The sequence below is a fragment of the Pan troglodytes genome, chromosome 9, assembly GCF_028858775.2.
Source record: "Pan troglodytes isolate AG18354 chromosome 9, NHGRI_mPanTro3-v2.0_pri, whole genome shotgun sequence".
In the NCBI taxonomy this organism is placed as follows: Eukaryota; Metazoa; Chordata; class Mammalia; order Primates; family Hominidae; genus Pan; species Pan troglodytes.
This window is the reverse complement of record NC_072407.2, coordinates 121,005,050-121,025,777: the sequence shown is the minus strand read 5'-3', so window position 1 is coordinate 121,025,777 and position 20,728 is coordinate 121,005,050. Positions and strand designations below refer to the sequence as shown.

Below are 20,728 nucleotides of genomic sequence, written 5' to 3'. Positions count from 1 at the left end.
GAACGCCAGGAGAGCAGAGGGAAGGAAGTCCATCATGCAGTTAAGAATCACCAGGAAGTCCCCAGAAAAAAATCCTTAAGCTCCCAAATCATTATATTCTTTTATTTATAGACTCTGAGAGCAAGGACCCAAGCACAGCCTGGTGCTCTTGGATAGAGAAGAAAGCAGCTATTGTCCACACTCAGAGGTTGCTGAGGTGCCCTCCCCCACTGATCTGGAATGATCTACACTGCTAGTGAAGAGGAGGGATGGCAAGCTGACTAAATAAGAAGGCAGGGAAAGAAAGTCCGCTTTAGTTCTGAGGGCTGTGACATTAGATGAGAGTGGAGCCCTGGGCATGTCAGCCAGCCTTCTGTGTAACGCCCGCCCAGGTCCCATTGTGTCTGTTCTCTCGGTCCTCCACTGTTGCCCACATCTTCCTCCAGGCTGCTTAAGTGCCCCTCCTGGAGTGCATGAGTAGGTCGCGTTGCAGCCCAGCCTCCAGGCTGGAGGTCAGTCTGGCTGTGGGAGGGTCGGTCAGCAGAGTCAATTTGTTGAAAACACCTCTGCCAAAGTAGTCAGCAATCACAGAAAAGCTGTCATTGGAGCACTTGAGCTGCAGGAGAAGAGGAGGGAAGGAGTACGAATCAGAATCAAAGTGCTTGTTTCTTAAATGAGGAGGTGATAAGGAAACAAGCCCTCCAGTGACTCTGTGACACTAGTGGGAATCCCCTGGCCCAACTAGCCCACTCATCCCCACCTGATGCTGGAATTGATCATGGAGATCTCGTTTCTGTTCCTGGGCCCGGATCATATCCATGACCTTCCGGTTTTCAGGGAGGCAGGTGGGGCAGTCAGCATCACTTTCCGAGTAACTCTCAAAGCAGTGTTGGTGGAAGGAGTGGCCACACAGGAAGTGGACTGAGGGCAACTCCAAGGCACTGTTACAGATGCTGCACTTGGTCTTTTGGAAAATCTTAGGACTACAGGGAAGAAAGACCAGAAGTGAGTGGCAAAAGTGAGGGCAAGGCCAGGAGTCAAGGATGAGAAAGAAGGCAGCTGAAGTGCACAGGGCAAGGTCCCTGGTAAGGCCCCTGAAGGCCCTGCCCTGCTCTTCTTATCGCCTTAAGGGAGTCAAATGATTACAACAGCCCTGGACCTGCAGTGAGTCTTAGCATGCTCCCAACAAGGCCAACTCAGCCTGGGGATTGTTTCCTCTGTCTCCATTTTCACAACTGCCACTAAATTAACTTTCAGGTCTGTACTCAGATGTGACCCTTTCACTGAGGCCTTTCCTGGGCCACCTTCTCTAAACTTGTTAACACACTTCTCCCACTCCCCTTGCTCAATTCATTTGCCACTCAGAACTTATCACCACCTAACATACTACAAAACTTTGTCTATTTGGCTGGGCACAGTGGCTCACACCTGTAATCCCAGCACTTTGGGAGGCCGAGGCAGGTGGATCACCTGACGTCAGGAGTTCTAGACCAGCCTGGCCAATATGGTGAAACCCAGTCTCTACTAAAAATATAAAGATTAGCCGGGCATGATGGCAGGCACCTGTAATCCCAGGTACTCGGGGGGCCGAGGCAGGAGAATTGCTTGAACCCAGGAGGCAGAGGTTGCAGTGAGCCGAGATCGCGCCATCACACTCCAGCGTGGGGGACAAGAGCGAGACTTCGTCTCAAAAAAGAAAAAAAAAAATTTGCCTATTTGGCCGGGTGCGGTGGCTCACGCATGTAATCCCAGCACTTTGGGAGGCCAAGGCAGGCAGATCCCCTGAAGTCAGGAGTTCAAGACCAGCCTGGCCAACATAGTGAAACCCTGTCTCTACAAAAATACAAAAATTAGCCAGGCATGGTGGCAGGCACCTGTAATTCCATCTACTCAGGAGGCTGAGGCAGGAGAATCGCTTGAACCCAGGAGGTAGAGGTTGCTGTGAGCTGAGATCGCGCCATTGCACTCTAGCCTGGGTGACAGAGTGAGACTCTATCTCAAAAGAAAAAAAAAAAAGTTTGCCTATTTAACATGTTTGCTGTCTGTCTCTTCTACAACATAAAGCTCCATGAAGGCTTTTTGCCTGTGCTGTTCAGAATAGTGTCTGGGACACCACAGAGGCTCAATATTTGTAGAATGAAGAAACTGTTGTTCTCTAATAAATATTTTACAGAATGTTAAGGGCAGGTAAGATTTCAGAGTTGGGATTATGGCTGGGCACGGTGGCTCATCCCAGCACTTTGGGAGGTCAAGGCCGGAGGATCACTTGAGGCCAGGAGTTCAAGACCAGCCTGGCCAACATTATGAACCCCATCTCTACTAAAAATCCAAAAATTAGCTGGGCTTGGTGGCACACGCCTGTAATCCCAGCTACTTGGGAGGCTGAGGCGGGAGAATCACTTGAGCCCAGGAGATCAAAGCTGCAGTGAGCCGTGATCACACCCCTCCACTCCAGCCTCAGTGACAAGATCCTGTCTCAAAAAAGAAAAACACCAGAACGGCTTCCAACCACAATACGGATGTGTTTAGAAATGGTAGAATACAGGCATATAAAGAACAAAAAGTACCTGCTACAAAATAATATCATCCAAAGCCCAATAAATAATGATCTATGTAATAAACCATTTTTTGGAATTCCTCAATTAAAACACAACTTGAAGAATCAAAATGCTCAAAAGCACTCCATAGAATCCTCTACGGAAAGTACTTAGTAATGAATACCCTGTGAAGGGCAAGTTATCCCCTGGACTCCTCCACATATCCATGCCCCGGGTACCTGGCCTTGAGCTCTTGGATCTCCTGGCGGATACGGGTGGTCTCCTCTCGGTACCGCCGCACCCGCAGCTCATCCTGTGCAATCTGCTGGCTCTGTTTCTGTAGTTTTTGGACCAGGTAGTCCCTGATGACGGAGAGTGTGGCTGTGGAGTTGTGGGCCAGGGTCTGCACCACTGAGATTGGGGTCCAAGAGGAAACAAGACAATCAACCACGTGTGGCACTCTCTGGATAAAGGTGAAGGGCCCCTGCCACAGAGCCCAGCTGTCAGCAGCTTGTCACCCACCCATCTGTCTTCCCAAGTACCTAGAAGAGGTGGCATGAGGTTCTTGTTCTCGATATGCTTGAGGACAGCTGCCACATACTCCTTGCAGTCCTCCTCCTTGCGAGCGAAGTAGCTGAGGGCCTGCTCCCACAAGGAGGGGTCCTGCTCCCCATGGCGCTCACACACGCTGATGACCTGCCGGTACTGCTCGTGCTGCATGTGGTAGTGCATGATCTGCTGGAACCTGCGGCCGGGGCAAGGGCACACCTCAGTGGCTGTCTCTGGAAAATGACTTGGATTCTTCCCCTTTCCCTGAAATTCCCCAAACTCTTACAGCTTCCCCTGCTCATAAAGGTAAAGGACACCATCCTGGAAGTCATGCATCTGGCACAGGACCAGGGCCTTGTCAAAGACGTCGCAGAAGCGACCACTCTTCAGCAGGGAAATGGCCTCTGCGTGAAGCTTCTCTTTGACCTGGAGAGGAAGGAGGGCAGAGCTGCTGGACAAAAGGGGAAAATCACAAGGTCTCTTGGGACAAAGCCAGTCAACTCTTTCCCTCAGTCCATTCCCTCTTCACAGAGGACCACTGAGCCCCGAGGTAAGTTGTTACTGGTCTAAGGAATGCAGTGAAAGGCAGCCACCAAGACGGAAGAATGGAGACGGCACGAACTGTCTTTTCTCCTGAAGCCCTGGCCAGGCCTCACCTGTGGATCCTTCTCGTGGGCCCAGTTCTGCAGTCGCAGCTCAAGGAGTGTGTCGTAGATCCCCTGGGGTGAGTCTGGCTGCACTTCACTCATGTGCTCTAGGAAGGCTTTCAGCTCTCGCGGGTTATTGGCAAAGATGGGGATGAACTCCTCAGAGTTGGCCTAGGATGGCAAGAGAGGAAAAAGGAGGCTGAATGAGTGGGCGTGATATACAGGAAGCCCTTAAGGTGATCCCCACAGTCTGAAGCTCTTTTCCCTGCAGCCTCACCCTGCAGCCTGGGGCCTCCCTATCGCTGCGGCCTTCGAGGCTGGGCCGATAATCAGTACAAAGTCCCTTCAGCAACTGAGTTGTCTGCTCTGGTATGTGGTGCATGAGGATCTTGCCGTAGCGCTTCATGTTGCTCTCTGCCTGCTCAAAAGGCAGCTTGCCGATGTATCGAAGGGCTTCCTGATAATTCTGTGGAAAAGTAAAGGGCAGAATAGTGTATACTCCTGCCTCAGCCACCAGGAAGCACTTTCGCCATTCTGGAGATGTCTTCAAAAACAGCAGGGCTCTGCCCAAGTTGAGAGTCTCACCTCTACTCAGGAGGATGGGGTGGGAGGATCACCTGAGCCCAGGAATTCAACTCCAGCCTGGGCAACATAGTGAGACCCTGTCTCTTGGGGAAAAAAGACAGTCTCACCTACCTTAATGTCTTCTAGCTGGATCTTCAGGTACCACTCATGATGTGCATGGTTCTCCGCCAGATACAGGGCATGAGAGTAGTAGCCAGCCTGCCGGAGGACCTTGATGGCTGTCTCCACATCAAAGTGGACTTCACTCTCACTCTTTGTCTGCCAGGGAGACATGAGACAAAATCATTTACACAGAGGGAGATAGAGAAGGGAGAGGAAACAGGCACCTGACTTTCAGATTCCTAAGGTGATATCATAACGTTCACGCTTTGAAAATATTATGCTACTCAGCCTGTGGGAGTTTCTGACTAAAGTTTTCCTCTGCCCCTACCATTAGAGGGACACCGCTAGGGACAGGACTTCCCCAGTGCCACCACCCTGGGCTTAGATACCACGGAAATTTCTAGAATCATAAAACAAGAGGGGAGATGGCACAGAACTAACAGGAACAGCCACTCCTCTAAATAAGGTCAGCCCTTTCCTCTCCCTATGTCTTGCTGAAACGAACAAGTCCCGGTGGAGCCACCTCATGCTCAGTGGGGCCTCCAAGACTTCCCCACCAACAACATCCTGCACCTTGATGAACTCCTCCAGCTTCGAGCTGTCCTTGAGCTTGGTATAGCAGTTGAGGAGCAGGGTGGTATGGTCGGCATTGGCCAGGGATTGTCGGTGCAGGGTCTGCAGGTAGGCAGTCAGGTTGTGAATGCGCTGGGCATCCAGAAACTTGCGGATCACGTAGGATGGCTCCAACTTTCCAATGGTTCTAGGGAGACATGTGCACCAAATAGCATCTGAATCAGTGTACTTCTCCAGCTCATGTACACAGGAATCACTTGCAGATCTTCTCAAAATGCAAATTCTATTTCAGTGGATCTGGAGTGGGGCCTGAGATTCTACATTTCTAACAAAGTCCCAGGTAATATCAGTGCTACTAGACTGTGGACCACACTGGGTAACAAGGCTCCAGAGCACTGCTTCTTAAATTTGGCTAAAAATAGGAATTCTAAAGAGAACGGGGAAGAGGCTAAACAGGTTTCTTTTTATATTATTACCATTTTGTTGTTGTTTTATTGTTGTATTTTTGTTCTTTTTCTTTTACATTATTTTAAAATTTAATTTTTTTTTTTTGAGATGGAGGTTCGCTCTTGTTGCCCAGGCTGGAGTGCAGTGGCACGATCTCAGCCCACCGCAACCTCCGCCTCCCAGGATCAAGCGATTCTTCTGCCTCAGCCTCCTGAGTAGCTGGGATTACAGGCATGTGCCACCATGCCCAGCTAGTTTTGTATTTTTAGTAGAGGCAGGGTTTCTCCATGTTGGTCAGGCTAGTTTCGAACTCCCGACCTCAGGTGATCCACTCACCTCAGCCTCCCAAAGTGCTGGGATTACAGGTGTAAGCCACCACACCCGGCCTTTTATTATTATTATTTTTTTGAGACGAAGTCTCGCTATTTCGCCAGGCTGGAGTGCAGGGCACGATCTTGGCTCACTGCAACCTCTGCCTCCTGGGTTCAAGCTATTCTCCTGCCTCAGCCTCCCGAGTAGCTGGGACTACAGGTGCGTGCCACCACACCCAGCTAATTTTTGTATTTTTAGTAGAAACGGGGTTTCACCATGTTAGCCAGGATGGTCTCAATCTCTTGACCTCGTGATCCGCCCACCTCAGCCTCCCAAAGTGTTTGGATTACAGGCGTGAGTCACTGCCCCTGGCAATTTATTTATTTATTATTATTATTATTATCTACTATTATTTTTTTGAGATAGAGTCTTGCTCTGTTGCCCAGTCTGGAGTGCAGTGGCACGATCTTGGCTCACTATAGCCTCTGCTTCCCAGGTTCAAGTGAATCTCCTGCCTCAGCTTTGCGAGTGGCTGGGATTACAGGCATATGCCACCACACCCAGCTAATTTTTTTTTTTAAGATGGGATTACAGGCGCCCGCCACCATGCCCAGCTAATTTTTGTATTTTTAGTAGAGATGGGGTTTCACCATGTTGGCCAGGCTGGTCTTGAACTCTTGACCTCAGGTGATCCACCGGCCTCAGCCTCCCAAAGTGCTGAGATTACAGGCGTGAGCCACCACGGCTGGCCTTGCATTTTTTTTTTTTTTTTTTTTTTGTGGAGACAGGGTTTCACCATGTTGGCCAGGCTGGTCTCAAACTCCTAATCTCAAGTGATCCACCCGCCTTGGCCTCCCAAAGTGCTGGGATTACAGGAATGAGCCACGGCGCCCAGCCATATTTTTAAATTTTATTTATTTATTTATTGTTAGAAATGGGTTCTTGCTATGTTGCTCAGACTGGGCTCATGCATTCCTCCCACCTCGGTCTCCCAAAGGGATAGGATCACAGGCACATGCCACTGCACCCCAGCCTTAGACAAACTTTTTTTTGAGACAGTCTTGCTCTGATACCCAGGCTGGAGTGCAGTGGTGCGATCTCGGCTCACTGCAAGCTCCGCCTCTGGGGTTCAGGCCATTCTCCTGCCTCAGCCTCCCAAGTAGCTGGGACTACAGGCGCCCGCCACCACGCCCGGCTAATTTTTTGTATTTTTTAGTAGAGACGGGGTTTCACCGTGTTAGCCAGGATGGTCTCAATCTCCTGACCTCGTGATCCACCCGCCTCAGCCTCCCAAAGTGCTGGGATTACATGCGTGAGCTACCGCGCCCGGCCACCTTAGACAGATTTCTAAAACCCCTTCTTAAGGCAGAAAATTCCAAGAATTAGTACTGATGGAAGGAATTATGGAAGCAAGAGATGAATACCTTTTCCCCCTTAAAGAACCAGGTCAAAGTGAATATTTACAAAGGCCAAGCTAAAGGTTAAAATGAGAGGTAATCATCGGCTCAACTGCATACTGGTCATATAATATTTGACCCTAAAATTCCCTTTTCAACAAGGAATCTTGTCCTCTCATTTAAGGCATCATAGTTCTTGTAAAGAAAATTAAAAAGGCCAGGCACTGTGGCTCACACCTGTAATCCTAACACTTTGGGAGGCCGAGGCAGGCAGATTGCCTGAGCTCAGGAATTCGAGACCAGCCTAGAGAACGTGGTGAAACCCCGTCTCTACTAAAAATACAAAAAATTAGCCAGGCATGGCAGCATGATCCTGTAATCCCAGCTACTTGGGAGGCTGAGACAGGAGAATTGCTTGAACCCGAGGCAGAGGTTGCAGTGAGCCGAGATCACACCATTGCACTCCAGCCTGGGTGAAAGAGCGAGAATCCGTCTCAAAAACAAACAAACAAACAAAAAAAGCAAAGAAAAAAACACCGGGCGCAGTGGCTCATGCCTGTAATCCCAGCACTTTGGGAGGCTGAAGCGGGCAGATCACCTGAGGTCAGGAGTTCATGACCAGCCTGGCTAACATGGTGAAACCCCGTTTCTACTAAAAATACAAAAAATTAGCCAGGTGTGGTGGCACGCGCCTGTAATCCCAGCTACTCGGGAGACTGAGGCAGGAGAATCATGTGAACCCAGGAGGGAAGGTTGCAGTAAGTCGAGATCGTGCCATTGCACTCCAGCTTGGACAACAAGAGCGAAACTCCATCTCAAAAAAAAACTAACAAAAAACCAAAAACAAAAACAGTTCCTGGTAGAATTCTAGCCCCTACCTGGAGCATGGATGGGCTTTAGCTATCTAGCTGCCTGTCCCTGCATTCACAGCTATATCCCAAAGTGCCTCCAGACTGACCGGATATATTGCTGGACAGCCCCATCGTGGTTGCCCTTGCTGTAGAGATGGTCTCCATACTGCATGAAAATCTGGGCCAGCCCATCACTGTCCAGATGCTGGCTCTTGGCAAGGTTAATCGCCATCTCAAATAGGTTCTTCTTAAACAGCATCTAGAAGGGAAGAGAGATTAGAAAATTGGTAGAAGTGGTCTTGGGAAGACACTTTCCCAAAATGTGCGCACAACACACAAAACAGAAAGTCCTGGATTTCTGATCTGCCTAGATCCTAGACAAACCAAGAGCTACCAGATATCCCCAAGATCAGTATCATCTTATTTCATAAGGTTCTCTGGAAACAAAGTGAACCCTTAGAGTGGGCTCAGGCTCCCAGCCACTACTTCCCTCTAAAGCCCCATCCCAGGCCATTTACCTTATAATCCTACCCTAAGGAAGCTGAGTAAGGCTGTGACCCACAAGGAGGGAAACACCCTGGCCAATATGACTTGGGGAACCTGCTCCTGCAGCTGCTTCTAGGTGCCTGTGGCCAGCTCTGCGAGCCTGGTGGCCTTGCCTCCAGTTTGGTCTGTGTGTCCTTCTCCTGCAGTGCGTGGACCCGCCCATCCCGCGTCAGCACGTACAGGGAGCCCCACTCAGCAAGCACATCCACTACATCCTCAAAGACGGTGCTATAGGCTATGAACTTGTTGCACAGGTCATAGATGTTTAGAATCTGCTTGTCGGAGCTCTGTGAATCCCTGCTGGTAAACTCTGACCTGCATAGGAAAGAAAAAGCACCAGATGTTTGGACATCTCTGTCTTATCTCCCCTATTTCCTTTCCCATGATAACTTTGGTGCACATTTCACCCAGCACAAATCACCTCTCTGGTCCCTCTCATCCCATAACATGCAGCGCTGTGCCGGTAGTTGTACATAGAGAACACATAAACCTGATCTTACCCTTTAGGATCCTACAATTAACCCAAGTAACAGATTAGAAAATTAAGTACACTAACATATCCATTCATTTAGAAAATAATAATCCAATACATGGTATATGTAAAACATTGTGCCTGGAACTGAATGAAAGCAAAACAAACCAGCATCTAACAGGGAGTACTTTCATCATGCAGAAGACCCCACTTACCCCTTAAAAAAACAAAACCAAAACAAAACAGAAAACTTGCATCCTACGTTTCCCAGCACTTTCTAATTTCTCCACTGCTGAATCCCTTGTTCCTCTGCCCAACTTATTTTGACAAAAGAGTTAAAAAACAAAACAAGGCCGGGCGCAGTGGCTCACGCCTGTAATCCCAGCACTTTGGGAGGACGAGGCGGGCGGATCACGAGGTCAGGAGATCGAGACCATCCTGGCTAACACGGTGAAACCCCGTCTCTAATAAAAATACAAAAAATTAGCCGGGCATGGGGGCGGGCACCTGTAGTCCCAGTTGCTCGGGAGGCTGAGGCAGGAGAATGGCGTGAACCCGGGAGGCGGAGCTTGCAGTGAGCCGAGATCGCGCCACTGCACTCCAGCCTGGGCAACAGAGCGAGACTCCATCTCAAACAAAACAGAACAAAAAAAGCAGGTCCAAATTCCCTGGAGCATTCTAGTATGCTAGGGCTATGTAGCAAACACCTGCAGTAAAAACATCCATTTTTCAGTTAAAAAAAGCATTATAACCAACTCTAGCTATAAGTGTCACCGGCTGGGTGCAGTGGCTCACACCTGTAATCCCAGCACTTTGGGAGGCCGAGGCGGGCAGATCACTTGAGGTCAGGAGTCTGACACCAGCCTGGCCAACATGGTGAAACCTCGTCTCTACTGAAAATACAAAAAGTAGCCGGGCGTGGTGGCACATGCCTGTAATCCCAGCTATTCAGGAGGCTGAGGCAGGAGTATCACTGGAACCTAGGAGGCGAGGCTGCAGTGAGCCAAGATCACGCCACTGCACTCCTGGGTGACAGAGCGAGGCTCCATCTCAAAAAAAAAAACAGAAATGTTACCTACATAACACTGGAGTAGGAGTAGGAGATTGGCAGGATCCAGGCATTAGGATTTTAAAATCAGGCGGATTCTGGGGAACAAGTCCAGCCCTCTCCCTGTCCCTTCTCACTGAGTCCTTACTTGGGAGAAACCTTCCGGTCACGGGAGACAATGATAAGGTAGCCTCTAAACCAGTGGGCAATGAGCTTATGGCCCTCAAAGGCGAAGCAGGGCCCACGTTCATCAGGCTGGTACAAGTAGACACACTCATCCCCGGCCACAATGAACTGCAGGTCCTGAGAAGGGTCACTTAGGGCTGAGCAGCGCAGGCCACAACCATGGGTGTCCAACTCCACGCGAGGGTAGTCTTTTCCAGAAACTATATAGGACTGCCAGAAGTAACAAAGGGGTTAACAGGCTCCTTTGAGGAGGTAACACTAAGCCTTCACAAAGGTATTCCCATCTCCATACTGGCTCTTTTTTCCCTCTTGGCATTCTAAAGTCTTTCTCTTGGCTGTTGGCCTTCTTCATTAACCATTACCCATCTATTAAATATATAACCAGAGATCACAATTTCTTTCTCTGTATATATTATCACTATCTAGTACAGAAATTCTGCAAGTAAGAGAAATGTAATAATCTACTATTTTATCAAGAGTATTCCTGAGAGAGTAGACTGTTGTAAATCTGGGGCACCAGGAACAAGAAAGGTAAAGATACTTGTCCAATGTCATTTAAAAAGTTAGTTAGAAAATAGGCTGGTGCAGTGGCTCATGCCTGTAATTCCAGCACTTTGGGAGGCTGAGGCAGGTGGATTGCTTGGGCCCAGGAGTTCGAGATCAGCCTGGGCAACATGGTGAAACCCCCATATCTAGAAAAAATACAAAAATTAGCCAGGCATGGTGACACATGCCTGTAATCCCACGTACTCAGGAGGCTGAGGTGGGAGGATCACTTGAGCCCAGGAGGCAGAGGTTGCAGTGAGCTGAGACAGCACCATTGCACTCTAGCCTGGGTTACACAGCAAGATCCTGTCTCAAAGGAAAAAAAAAAAAAAAGCTAGTTAGAAATAAAATTCAAGGCCAGGTGCGGTGGCTCACGCCTGTAATCTCAGCACTTTGGAAGGCCAAGGTGGGTGGATCACCTGAGGTCAGGAGTTCGAGACCAGACTGGCCAACATGGTGAAACCCTGTCTCTACTAAAAATACAAAAATTAGCTGGACATGCTGGTGTGTGCCTGTAATCCCAGCTACTCAGGAGGCTGAGGCAGGAGAATTGCTTGAACCTGGGAGACAGAGGTTACAGCGAGTCAAGATCTCGCCACTGCACTCCAGCCTGAGCAACACAGTGAGACTCCGTCTCAAAAAAAAAAAAAGAAAGAAAATTCACATCTTTTTACTACAAGCCCAGAGTCTAACTCTTTCCAGCTTCCTAGGCAAAAAAAATAAAATACAAAGCTAGGCAAATGATTCGAATTATATGATTAAAACTTTAACACTCCCACCTTTCCTGTCACTTCATTACCCTATCCCCCTGAACAATGGAGAAGCCCTCCCTGCCTGCTCCTAAGAGTGGAGGCCTTGGTCATACCTGGACGTTCTCTGTTGTCACAACAAACAAGTGAGTGGTCTTTCCTGCTTGGCGAAAGGCCAATCCAGTTACAGGATAGTTGCCCTTGTGCAAAATCTGGGTCTTGCTATGCCGGTCCCGGGTGATGTCTCCTTTGTTCAATGTAACACTGCCATCTGTGAAACCTGTAAGAAACAAGAAAATTACTTCAGTGAGGCTGAAAAGATCAGGAAGTGGAGAGGGGAAAAAAGACCACTTGAGGCACTCAGAAGTGACAAGCTTTCTCCATATACCCAACCTCTCTAATGGTTAACCTGAATATTGGTACTCACTGACACATTTTCAAAGAACAAAATTAAACGCCTTCCCATTCCAAACTTTATTTATTTATTTATTTATTTATTTATTTATTTATTTTGAGACAGAGTTTCGCTCTTGTTGCCCAGGCTACAGTGCAATGGCGCGATCTTGGCTTACTGCAAACTCCGCCTCCCAGGTTCAAGTGATTTTCCTGCCACAGCCTCCCTAGTAGCTGGGATTACAGGCATGTGCCACTACGCCCAACTAATTTTGTATTTTTAGTAGAGATGGGGTTTCTCCATGTTGGTCAGGCTGATCTCAAACTCCCAATCTCAGGTGATCCGCCCGCCTCAGCCTCCCAAGGTGCTGGGATTACAGGCATGAGCCACCGCGCCTGGCCCCCATTCCAAAATTTAATATCTCAAAGGCCTCAGTTCAGTACAAAGTGGTCTCCTGAAAACAGTAAAGATGAGAGGCAGAAGCAACTCTGAAGAAAATCTATAACAAATCTAGGAGGGTTAGTTTTGCCTTCTGTTTACCAATGGCCATAAAGTTGAGATTTTCATGGACAGTCAAACAAGATACAACAGTTGGCTCTGTTCCTGGAATAGCAGGGAAGATTCGAGTGCAGAGTGGATTGCCACCATCTCTCTTCTCCAGGTTCCAGATCTTAACCTGTGGACAGACCTCAGAAGTGTAAATGCTAGTTATCCTCCAACAAAAAATCATTCCTAGGCTTCTGGATCTTTCCCATTTCCCTGCTGGGACTCACCAAGGGGTTGATGCCCTCTTCATCTTCTCCAACAGATGCCAGAATATTGTGCTGCTTCAGTTGGTACAGGTGTGTCACCCGTAGTTTGTAGGCTTGGAAGCCTGTAAGCTGTAGGGAACGTGGCAAGAACCAGATCTGGCCTTCCATATGTGCTGGGTAGTCAAGGAGCCTCCTTTCCAAGGAGAGATACTTACATTCAGACTAGAACTCAGGTAACAATTAAATGTATATAACTCTAAAATTTTCAAGGATTTTCCCACATACTCCTTATCTTAAAAAGAGTGAGGCCAGGCGCGGTGACTCACACCTGTAATCCCAGCACTTTGGGAGGCCGGGTGGGGGGGGGTGGGGGCGGATCACCTGAGGTCAGGGGTTCGAGACCAGCCTGGCCAACATGGTGAAACCCTGTCTCTACTAAAAATACAAAAATTAGCCAGGTATAATGGTGCGTGCCTGTAATCTCAGCTACTCAGGAGGTTGAGGCAGGAGAATTGCTTGAACCCGGGAGGCGGAGGTTGCAGTGTGCCCAGATCATGCCATTGCACTCCAGCCTGTGCGACAAGAGTGAAACTCCGTCTCAAAAAAAAGAAAAAAATTTAGTGCGCCGGGCGCGGTGGCTCACTCCTGTAATCCCAGCACTTTGGGAGGCCGAGGCGGGTGGATCACGAGGTCAGGAGTTCGAGACCAGCCTGGCCAATATGGTGAAACCCCGTCTCTACTGAAAATGTAAAAAATTAGCCGGGTGTGGTGGCAAGCGCCTGTAGTCCCAGCTACTCGGGAGGCTGTGGCAGGAGAATCGCTTGAACTCAAGAGACGGTTACAGTGAGCCCAGATCCCGCCACTGCACTCCAGCCGGGGCAACAGAGTAAGACTCCGTATCAAAAAAAAAAAAAAAAAAAGTGAAAAAGGCCAGAATTTAGTAGCAGCAACATGAAGATGAAAGCAACAAACCGCTAGGCTCATTTACCTCCTCGCCAACGATAATATTAGGGCAGGGGAAATCATGTCACTTTACATATTCATCTTTTAAAGCCAACTTGCATTCTTTTTCTTATTGATCTCAAATTAACCTCGTCAAATTGGCATGCACACATCTCTTACAGATAAGGAAATTAAAACCCAGAGAGGTTAAATGACTTGCCCAGGATTGCTCAGTTGATAACAAGTTAGGAAATGGACTTCCTTCTTTCTTCCCGTAGACCACAGAACAACTCTGGATGACCAGCTAAACCAAAGAGGCGCGCGGCACGGACCCCTCCGACAAACAGATTTCATCCTAACTCGATCTCTTCGGGATCCCGGGAGGGAAAAGACAGCTCCAAACGAAGGATATCTCCAAAGACCAGGCTCCCTCGGCCTGAGTCGCAGACAGTGATGCCAGGAGGGAGGCAAAGGAATTTGGAAGCAGCGGATCCAGAAGCAGGTGTGGCCCCGGGAGCGGCCCCATCATTGCTCAGCGGCTCCTTCACCAGCTCCTTGTCGAAGAAAACGAAGCGCCGCCACTGCAGGTAGGCCGCCATTTTGGCTGAGGGCTCCCACCTCCGGGAGCTTTGTCACGTGAGCTGAGGCAGCGAATCACGTGGTCGGCAGCTTCCGGAAGCCCGCGGGCCCAGGAGCTCCGGAGTCGGGGTGACAGCGTCCCGCTGCTGGGAAAGTGGGCGGGGCCGCGCGGGGTAGTCCTAGTTCTGCAGTGTGCGAGTTTGCCGGATGTGACTGTAACTTCGCTAGCTAAAATGCTTGAGAGCGGACCTTCATCCCTTTGAGCATGTTTCTTCCTAAAATGCGCGGATACTGGGAGATCAAGATGAGGGATGTCATGTGCCTTGTGAACTGTCACCCGCCGTGCGTAAGTGAATGACGTTTTGACCTCACAGGACTGTTTTGGGGCATAAATGAAACAGTGTATGTTAAACCAGGTTTTCGGCTGTATGAGAGGAGAAATAAAATTAGAAGTTTGTGTCTGCCACCACGCAGATTGTGAACCATAGTCAATGTTTTATATTCGTTTTTGTTTCCCCCGTCAGAGCGTATGACACCTAACAGACGCTCAAAACGTTTCTTAAGGAAACGGGCATGAGCGCGATGGCTCATGCCTGTCTGTAATCCCAGCACTTTGGGAGGCCGAGGTGGGGGAATCACTTGAGCCCAGGTGTTCGAGACCAGCCTGGGCAACATGGTGAAACCCCATCTCTACAAAAAATACAAAAATGAGCCTGGCATGGTGGTGGACACCTGTGGTCCCAGCTACTTGGGAGGCTGAAGTGGGAGGATCGATTGAGCCCCGGAGTTGGAAGCTGCAGTGAGCTGTGATCGAGCCGCTGCACTCCAGCATGGGCGACAGAGCAAGACCTTGTCTCAAAAAAAAAAAAAAAGGAAACTGGGAAATACTGGTGGGGCAGGAATTCCCAAGGCCCTGGGCTTTCTCCCCCTTTCCATAGTGGCAGGGTAGGGGACATAGAACTGAGCAAAAACCTGGAAGTGGCAGCTTTGAGAGCTGAGTGTTTTAATGAGAAGTGGCAGGTGTCCAAGATATTACATGGTCATTCTCCACTCCCAACTCTGGCTAAACCATCTTTGAGTCCAAGCAAGATCTATCCTCATGGACAACTACTGTAGGTTTACTGTTTGTGTGCCATGAGAACCTATAGACAGAAGTGACATAGCATCATTTTGAGATGGTAGGGACATATGGAAAAGTGACCCTGTGGTATTTGTGAAGTTTATTTTTTGCACTCCCCCAACTTCCTTTTTTTTCTTTTTTCTTTTTTCTTTTTTTTTTTTTTTTTTTTTTTTTTTGAGACAGAGTCTCTCTCTATCCCCCAGGCTGAAGCGCAGTGGCACAATCTCAGCTGACTGCAACCTCCGCCTCCCGAGTTCAAGCGATTCTCATGCCTCAGCCTCCTGAGTAGCTGGGATTACAAGCGCCTGCCACCACGCCTGGCTAATTTTTGTATTTTTAGTAGAGATGGGGTTTTGCCATTTTGGCCAGGCTGGTCTCGAATTCCTGACCTTGGGTGATCCACCCGCCTCGGCCTCCCAAGTACTGGAATTACAGGCGTGAGCCACCGCACCCGGCCCTCCCCCAACTTATTTCAGAATATTTGATGCTGTATTTCCACCAGCCAGAGTTCCCTGAGAGCGGGGGCTACATCTTGTACCGTGACTGTGAACGAGGCCTAGCAGAGCCTGGTAGAAGTTCCATGTTTGGTTGAAGGAATGAATGTGGTGTGGTTGCCTCTCCTCTTATCCACTCCTCTCCTCAATCTGGTTGATGGGCAGGTGGCGTCCATTTGTCTGAAGAGGTAAATGATAGGAAGAAACTCTAGCCACCACCATGCACACAGATTTCCTGACTTCCAACTCAAGTTTCTTTCCTCTTCATCACACAGGATATCTCCAATTCATTGCAACTGTTTCAGGATACCAACTGTTGGGCAGAAGCACAAATGGGAGCGGGTTGAACCCACTTTCACCTACTGAGCATATTCCATGCTAGTCATCAGAATGTTTAGATAGTATGTTAATATGTCAGTTGTTAAGCCTATGAAGAATATATGTTAAAAGAAGCAATGTGGCCAGGCAAGCTGGCTCATGCTTGTAATCCCAGCGCTTTAAGAGGCTGAGGCAGGAGGATCCCTTGAGGCCAGGAGTTCAAGATCAGCGTGGGCAACAGGCTTCAAAAAAGAAGAAATGTAAAAGCAGAGATGTGAACAAGAGATAGAGTGCATCTTTGTTGCTTGGGTGCTCCCCCTGTTGTCCAATGGCAGAAGCTCCACGTCTTCCTCTGAGGGCTGAATCTGGTTCTACTTGTGCCCATTGGATCCTCTTATTGATGAGGGTTACAAAGGCTGAGATTGGCCTGCCAGAGAGACCCACAGCACCTCTTCAGACTTACTACCTTCTTTCCTTTCCTTCTTTTGACAAATATGCATTGAGCACTCCTAGTCCAGGAATTGTACCAAATGCCCAGAATATAAATGAACAAGACATGGTCCTCAACCACCACCCTAGAGACAGGCATAAAAAGAACTGACAGTAACAAGCCCCTAATTTCATGTAGCAAATTATATCTAATAAAGTGCCTTCGCTTTTCATGGAATCTTCATAGCAACCATCTGCAGAAGAGGTATCATTATCCCTGATGAGAAATGGAGTCTCAAAGAGTTTAACTTAAAGTGGCTCTCTCTGGGCAAAAACTTCAAAGTTCTTTGGAAACAAAATGAGTAATTCAGTCCCCTACCCTCTAATTAGATAGTTTGATGGGTGTAAAGCTAGATTATGCTTGTCAGAACATACACCAGGGTTTGTCTCTTAGTTACACTGGTCTGAACCCAGGAATTTCAGGATAGTGAGGAATATAACCAAGCAAATTACACAGAAAATGACTGTTCACTTACAGTTAGTTCTGCATACTGAGAACTCGAGTTCTGAATGGACTAAAGATGAAGAAGAAATACAAGTCTTTAGTTTCGAATTAGAGAGGTCATAACTCAGAATCAAGAATGCAAGAATTGTCTTGCAGTATTTTATTTTCCCTTTAGCAAACTGCTGCCCATGATATAAAACAGTTACATCCACTGGAACAAAACAGGAACACTTCTTGTCCCAAATGCAAACTTTAATTTATTTTTATCTTATTTTATTTTATTTTTGAGACGGAGTCTCGCTCTGTCGCCAGTCGTCAGGCTTGAGTGCAGTGGCGCGATCTCGGCTCACTGCAACGTCCGCCTCCCAGGTTCAAGTGATTCTCCTGCCTCAGCCACCTGTGTAGTTGCCTCAGCAAACTTTAATTTTCCGTTTTTATCATCAGGCTCTCCAGGTAGATACTACCTTCTTTTCTTTTTGAGATAGAGTCTCCCTCCATTGCCCAGGCTGGAGTGCAGTGGCACGATCTCGACTCACTGCAACCTCTGTCTCGTCTCCCAGGTTCAAGCGATTCTTGTGCCTCAGCCACCCAAGTAGCTGAGACTACAGGCGCACGCCATCATGCCCGGCTAGTTTTTGTATTTTTTATAGAGACATGGTTTTGACATGTTTCCCCGGTTGGTCTCAAACTCCTGGCCTCAAGTGATCCACTCGCCTCTGCCTCCCAAAGTGCTAGGATTACAGGCATGAGCCACCACGCCCGGCCTGTTGTTGTTTTAATGTTCTTCCAGTTTTCCTCAATAACCACATATTTCTTTCGTTCTTTTTTGTTTTGTTTTGTTTTTTGAGACACGGCTAGAGTGCAGTGGCACAATCACGGCTCACCACAGTCTCCACCTCCTAGGCTCACGAGATACTCCCACCTCAGCCTCCCCAGTAGCTGAGACTACAGGCTCATGCCACCATGCCCAGTTAATTTTGTTGTTGTTGTACTTTTAGTAGAGACAGTGTTCCGCCCTGTTGCCCAGGCTAGTCACAAACTGCTAGGCTCAAGCAATCCACACACCTCAGCCTTCCAAAGTGCTAGGATTACAAGTGTGAGCCACCATATTTCTTTCTTTTTTTTGGAGGCGGGGGCCGGGGAGACAGGGTCTCACTCTGTCGCCCAGGCTGGAGTGCAATGGCGCGATCTCGGCTCACCCCAACCTCCACCTCCCAGGTTCAAGTGATTCTCCTGCCTCAGCCTCTCAAGTATCTGGGATTACAGGCACACACCACTACCACCCAGTTAATTTTTGTATTTTTACTAGAGACAGGGTTTCACCATGTTGTCCAGGCTGGTCTCAAACTCCTGACCACAAATGACCCACCCGCCTGGGCCTCCCAAAGTACTGTGAACCACCGTGCCCGGCCCTAGCCACATATTTCTTTTGTAATTCTAAAAATATTGTTATAGAAGTAGGAAAAAATTTATCTTGGTTTATCTCCTGCTGAAAATGGGCTCTCTCCTGCCTGGGGTTACAGCAAAGTCAAACCTAGAGTCTCTTGAGGCCAGGCAAGGTGGCTTATGCCTATAATCCAGCACTTTGGGGGGCCAAGGTGGGAGGATTACTTGAGGCCTGGAGTTCAAGACCAGCTTGGGCAACATAGGCAGACCTCGTCTCTACTAAAAATAAATAAAGAAATAAGTAGCCAGGTGTGGTGATGTGCACCTGTAGTTCCAGCTACTTGAGAGGCTGAGGAGGAAGAATTGCTTAAGCCCAGGAGATGGAGGCTGCAGTGAGCTGTGATCACACCACTGCACTCCAGCCTGGGCAAGAGAGTGAGCACCCTGTCTCAAAACAACAACAACAACAAACCCTAGAGTTGTTTGTATGACAGACAAAATTATTTTTAAATGTTTTATTGAAGTAACAACATACAAAAAAGTTGTAGAGTAGTACAACCCACTGAAATTCCACAAACTAACTGGACACTCCCATCGTAATCAGCAATGAGAACATGGCTAGCAGCCAGGCACAGTGACTCAGGCATGTAATCCCAGTATTTTGGGAGGCCGAAGCAGGCAGATTACCTGAGGTCAGGAGTTCGAGACCAGCGTGGGCAACATGGTGAAACCCTGTCCCTACTAAAAATACAAAAATTAGCTGGGCATGGTGTTGCACGCCTACAGTCCCAGCTACTTGGGAGGCTGAGGCTGGAGAATGGCTTGAACCCCAGAGGCAGAGGTTGCAGTGAGCTGAGATTGTGCCACTGCACACAAGCCTGGGTGACAGAGTGAGACTCTCTCTCAAAAAAAAGGAGTGGGGGGAACATATCTAGCACCCCCAGAAGCTTGCCTTATGTCCTCTTCTAAACCCTCCAGCTTGGGCAACAGAGCAAGACCCTGTATCTAAAGAATAGCAGCATCCTGACTTCTATCCCCGTAGCTTAGTTTTGCCAGCTTTTAAACTTGATATAAGTTAAATCATACAGTATGTACTTGGGCTTCTTTCACTCAGTATTATGTTTGTAGAATTCATCTAAGTTGTCCTATGTAATAATAGTCCACTCATTCTTATTGTTGTATAGAATTCCACTGTATGAATCTCTGATTCATTTATCTATCCAATTGTTGATGAGCATTTGGATAGTTTTCAGCCCGGGGCTGTTATAAATAAAGCTATTACCAACAGCCTCTGGGTGAACATATGTTTACTTTTTGTTGTTGTTGTGACAGAGTCTCACTGTGTCACCCAGGCTGGAGTGCAGTGGCACGATCTTGGCGCACTACAACCTCCACCTCTCAGGTTCAAGCAATTCTCCTGCCTCAGACTCCCCAGTACCTAGGATTACGGGTGCGTGCCACCACGCCGGGCCAATTTTTTTTTTTTTTTTTTTTGAGATGGAGTCTGGCTCAGTCGCCCAGACTGGAGTGCAGTGGCGCGATCTCGGCTCACTGCAACCTCCACCTCCTGGGTTCAAGCGATTCTCCTGGCTCAGCCTCCTGAGTAGCTGGGACTACAGGCACATGCCACCACCAATTTTTGTATTTTTAGTGGAGATGGGGTTTCACCGTGTTAGGATGGTCTTGATTTCCTGACCTCATGATCCGCCTGCCTCAGCCTCCCAAAGTGCAGGGATTACAGGCGGGAGCCACCCCCAGCCGACAACTAATTTTTAAAAATTCTTCTGGTGTAGGATATTCTCTCTGATCAACACTGCCCTCAGCCCATCATGTAATTTGCATGGTTTATGTGCATATATACCCTCACCAATGTGTCTATTTTACACCTCTGTCAGTTTGGCACATGTTCTGCAAGACGGCAACTTTCTTCCCTTGGGTTTCTGCAGTGTTGGGGAAGGGATATAGTCCTCAAATGTTAACAAGTTATTCTGGAGAAGAACCAATGAGTTCACCTGCCTAGGTCAATCTAAATCAGGTGTTTTACATTAAAAATTTCCCATTGTTCTTCAGCTTGTTCTTGTGAAATACTATTCTACCCTCTGGTCCCAGAACAAAACAGCTGACTCCTCAGAGCACTTGCACCTGCTTCACTACCCAGGGGGACAGATACCCAGGCTGAGAACTGTAGCTGTGGCAGAACCATGCTCCCACCAGGGGTATTCATGGTTGGAGCTCTCTTAGGAGCTTCGAGAGCTTTCTTCTTCTTCTTCTTCTTTTTTTTTT

General features: G+C 48.2%; 1 protein-coding gene across 2 annotated transcripts; it reads right to left on the bottom strand.

Annotated features, from left to right (window-relative positions):
• Nucleotides 1–81: 81 nt before the first annotated feature.
• Nucleotides 82–14,319, bottom strand: VPS11 (VPS11 core subunit of CORVET and HOPS complexes). Of its 2 annotated transcripts, none has more exons than XM_003313362.5 (16): nt 13,835–14,319; nt 12,694–12,865; nt 12,461–12,596; nt 11,643–11,806; nt 10,194–10,441; nt 8,639–8,840; nt 8,087–8,238; nt 4,973–5,159; nt 4,409–4,555; nt 3,990–4,178; nt 3,722–3,883; nt 3,352–3,491; nt 3,059–3,261; nt 2,756–2,927; nt 740–962; nt 82–595 (listed from the first exon to the last, which is right to left on the bottom strand). In XM_003313362.5, exons 1-16 carry the CDS (start codon nt 13,966–13,968, stop codon nt 431–433), a joined length of 2,796 nt encoding a protein of 931 aa, XP_003313410.1. In that variant the 5' UTR covers nt 13,969–14,319; the 3' UTR covers nt 82–430. The 2 variants fall into 2 exon arrangements, with proteins under 2 accessions (XP_003313410.1, XP_508805.2); XM_508805.7 differs by having other exon boundaries at nt 12,694–12,842; nt 14,027–14,291.
• Nucleotides 14,320–20,728: the final 6,409 nt, after the last annotated feature.